Source organism: Pollachius pollachius, assembly GCF_949987615.1.
Source record: "Pollachius pollachius genome assembly, chromosome: 7".
NCBI classification, from domain to species: domain Eukaryota; kingdom Metazoa; phylum Chordata; class Actinopteri; order Gadiformes; family Gadidae; genus Pollachius; species Pollachius pollachius.
The window spans coordinates 25,057,428-25,061,718 of NC_136940.1; the positions used below are offsets into that span (position 1 = coordinate 25,057,428).

At 43.3% G+C, this 4,291-nt stretch overlaps 1 protein-coding gene across 1 annotated transcript in view; it reads right to left on the bottom strand.

Moving 5' to 3' along the window:
- Nucleotides 1-3,593, bottom strand: part of plin3 (perilipin 3) — an 8,342-nt gene extending 4,749 nt beyond the window's left edge. Inside the window, exons 1-6 of the mRNA XM_079739776.1 lie at nucleotides 3,539-3,593; nucleotides 3,332-3,427; nucleotides 1,391-1,474; nucleotides 1,055-1,250; nucleotides 679-761; nucleotides 1-83 (exon numbers count right to left, since the gene is read on the bottom strand). The exon at nucleotides 1-83 is cut by the window's left edge and continues 161 nt beyond it. Coding sequence (XP_079595902.1) covers nucleotides 1-83; nucleotides 679-761; nucleotides 1,055-1,250; nucleotides 1,391-1,447 — 419 coding nt within the window. The 5' untranslated portion in view covers nucleotides 1,448-1,474; nucleotides 3,332-3,427; nucleotides 3,539-3,593. The remainder of the gene's footprint in view (nucleotides 84-678; nucleotides 762-1,054; nucleotides 1,251-1,390; nucleotides 1,475-3,331; nucleotides 3,428-3,538) is intronic.
- Nucleotides 3,594-4,291: the final 698 nt, after the last annotated feature.

Sequence of the window (4,291 nt, forward strand, 5' to 3'; positions counted from 1 at the left end):
ACCGCTCCCATCACCGCCCCCGTCACCGCGTCCCTGGCCCCCGTCACCGACTGGTACACCCGGCCCACCGTGTCCGACACCAGCTGGGCACCACACACACAACAAGACGGGGATTTGAGCACGCTTTAAGGGGCTGGTTGTACATTGGGTTGTGTTAATGCACACACACACTGTAGGGCGTTGAAGTGTTGGTGTACGTTTTTTGGGTAAATGATTGACCAATGGTTTTGGGTGAATTATTGGTGTGCTACGGTCGGGTTTATTGGTTGGAACCATGAGAACGAGACACGTTAGAAACCATGACGGTTCACAAACTAGGACTAACAAGGCTTCCCTACCAAAACTGTTTATAATGGACTACTAGGATATAGAAGAAATCACTACAATTGTAATCACATAAAATATGAGATCATATTTTTTTGTTTCAAGAGTAAAAATATAAATGGAAATGTTAAGTAAATGCACTGGATGATTTTACGGTGAAACTGATCCAATCCAATCTACTAAAACCCTAGAAATTGATGAAACCACGACAATAAAAAAAAGAAACTGAATAGTGGTGAAGACCTGGCGTCTGCCTCCTAAATGAAGCGGTTGAGAAACGACGGCGTCTCTGGCGACGGTTTGACTACTTTATGTGCGTCTTTATGAGGAACCGTAAATCGGCGCGGGGCTGACCTTGTCCGCTGGCTGCTGGAGGATGGGCAGGGTCGCCTCCATCTTGTCCAAACCCTGCAGGGCGTAGTCACTCACCGCCGTGACTGGAGAACACACACGCATAGGCAGCACACGCACACATTACATGTTTGACTATCGTTTCATTTGAGGAAACACAAAAGTCGTCCATTTCTTTACTGCTGGAACAAATAAGAAAAAAAGTAGAATAATTTCCTTATTTTTGAGCCTTTATTATAGACCCCTTATACATTGTTATTATCATAACCGTCCTCCTGGGATCACTACGATAGGAATTCACTGTTAAATAAGCTTCATAACATTGTTGGTACTACTATGCTGACATGTGTGTCATTTGGTTTGGCGTGTGAAGGCGTACTTTGTGGCTCCAGCATATCCAGCAGCGGCTTGGAGCCCGTGGAGGCGGCGGCTCCCAGGGTCCGCACCCCCGCCTCCGCCACGTCCATCGCCCCCTTCAGTAGGGGCACGCTGTCCTTGGTGGTGGTGTAGGCGCTGGACACGGCCCCGCACGCCGAGCTCACCAGCGGCAGGCTGCTCACTCTGGACACCAGGCCCTGCACACAGGAGCCACCGTCACTGGGACACGGGCCTGTCGGTGTACAGGTGGGGCTTACAGCGCGGGGGATATGAAACGAGAACACGCTACAGGGCTGTCGAAATGAACCGCGGTGGAGGCACACTGCTGCTGGCGTACCTGCTCTCCAGTCGCAGCTTCAGCTCCGACCTCATTAGCCTTCCCGCTGTCTGCCATCGTGGCTGCTGTGCTGGCTTTCAATCACTTATAGAAGAAAACGGACGCGCACACGCACACACACACGCACACGCACACACACACACACGCACACACACACTACATTTTACATGGATATTAAGATCCAAGAAGAAGTTGCCCTACATACAAGACTGCAATACTCCATGTAGTGTCTGGTTGAGTTTGGATTTGGATACGTACTGCAGTTCAGGTACGTTACATCTCTACAATCTACTTTACACACCTTAGTATACAATGTATCTCAAAAGGAAAAATGTAAAATACATGAATGGTATCACTGGTCGGTGGTGATAGCATCGAATGGAAATATAGAAATGCTGTTTGTGATGTTCTTTCCAATAGGGGTAAAAAGTGCTTTCACGTCGTCAATATAGTTAAATATGGTAATTTAGTACAATTATTTAGCTATTAGTTATCCCATTTATCTTCCCACACTATGCATCATGATAAGGGGTGTGGGAGCTGTGGCAGTTGTGCAGCAGGACAGATGGTGGCAGAGCTGCAGTCTGAGTTATGTCTTCTGAAGCCTGGCACACAGCTTAAAGCCCAGACACCACACTAGAGATAGACCAAACTCCCAAAGAATCCCCAAAGTCAAAGTGGGCAGACTAACTATTAATAATCCAAATGTCCATAGCTAAAGATGAATGAAGACATCAGCTCATCTGGGTTATCTGAGGTGATGTATTGCCTCTCACAGCGCCATCTATTGATCATTGTCGGTAGCAGTGCAAGCCCAGGCAGGACACATTCAGAGAAGAATTGTAAACCAACCACGCCAAAGCTGATTCACTTCCACTGAGTCCTTGATAAACGGGGTCTTTGTTGGGAAACACATTAACTGCCTCTGTGTCATCATTGCCCATTGCTTCATTTCAATTGACCTATGAAACACATGATGACTTATAAACCGTGACGCTACACTATTGGTATTGAAGTTCAAATCTAGTTTTAATCATACTTTTGGGTGGTTCATTTGTTTAGGGTTTGAACGTCCTAAATAATAGATAACAGAGCTTGGAACATAAATAAGTGCTTTGATCAATAGGCTATGCTGTTTTGGCCCAACTAATAGTTAAGCAGCTGAATTGATTAGATAATTATAATGTTTTTTATAAGCAACACAACTATTATATTTCACTTGGGTTATTTACAGCTCAAGAACAAAGTCTAAGAGGATGTTAAGGGAGATAGCGATAACAGAGATAACGTTACATTTATGATTAAACAAATTAGAGATAATAGTCACAGAATCAAGTGATAACTTTACCCTTAAGTGATCTTGTACTTTCAATCGTCAAAACTTTATAGGGCGGATTTAAATCTATGAAGGAAAGTGTCAAACGCAGCATCATCCAGCTGGTCTATTTCCAGTGTCAATGACCCCATTGAGACACATAGGGCCGAGTCGCATCAGCTGAGGCATTATTACAGTATTATAGATAGATATCATTGTAGTCACTCCAGGAAAGAAATAACAAGTATAAGAGAGAGCGAAAGAAAAATCAAATAAATTAATGTTAAGAGGCTATATTTAAACACAACCGTGGTCCAACGGGTTAATAATGTTTTAACTTATTGTAGCTCTAAAGTGGGCCACATTTCAAACATTCTACAAATCCAAAGCTCACTCCCATGTCCGATTAGTGAACTTTACCCCAGATACAAAATTCACTCGCAAAGTTTAAAAAACGATTAAACTTCATAACTTATCATTGTCGCCAACTTTCAAGGCACGTCGTCGCTTAAGACATTACTACTGTTCAAACAATATAATGCGTTTGAAGCATGTGGACCGTGTATAAATTTGGTTGTGTCTGGTGAGTCAAAATCACAGAAATGTAATAAAAACTTTTCTCAGACCTGTTGGAATAACTTCAGGGACACTTCGTTCGCTCGATGTCGTCTCCTGACCTGCGTCCGATACTCAATAGGGAGTTCAGTCTCCAGCCAGGGCGCCTATCAAAATCAAAATTGTGCAACATTGTGTCAACGGAAAGGCGGAATAGGGCTTACTGAAATAACCAATCATGTCACAGAAGACAGAAACGAAACTAGTAGTAGTAGCACCTATTACTGGAGCACTGCTTGTGAAACATCTCGGGACTCCAGAAGAGATCTTTCAGTGGAAACAGACGAAGGCCTTATGTTGTGATGGCATTGGACCAAACGACATCCTAAACCACCATGAACAATATCTGCAACACTGGAGAACTGTGTTAGAAATGAGCAGGAAGACATTTTTACTGCAATTGATGGATTGTACCTTGAGGGGGCAGTCTTTCTCCACAGTCATTATTTCTGCTGTTTCGTCCATGCAGTGTTGCTAAGGTGACGTTCATAAAGGCCATAGTCTATATAGAGAAAATATACTAAACTCAGAGCGTATTGACTTAAGCCTGAAAAAAAAACTATTTCTAGGTTCAGATGTACCACACAAGATACAAGCTTTGTACAAGTATATGTAAGACTGGGCTAACCTTACAATGTAGCCTACCATATACCCATCTCTGACAATAAGATGCTATTACTGGAGTTGAAGAGGCTATTTCCCACAACTCCTTCATTTCATTAGTAAGAGATTTCCATTGTAGAAGCCTTCTCAGTTTCATTATGGGGCCTCTTTGTTTTAGCCACTAGGCGCCAGTGAACATGAAGCAATCATTTCTTATTTCAGCATTTGAATTATAAAGTACATCACAGTGGATTCTGCCTTTTGATATAGTTTGAAAGGAGTGCTGCACGGTCACACTCTGTTTATCAGCATCAAACAAGAACCCTGAAAGCTCTCCTCGTACAGGGACACAAGAGTGTTGCTGTGGC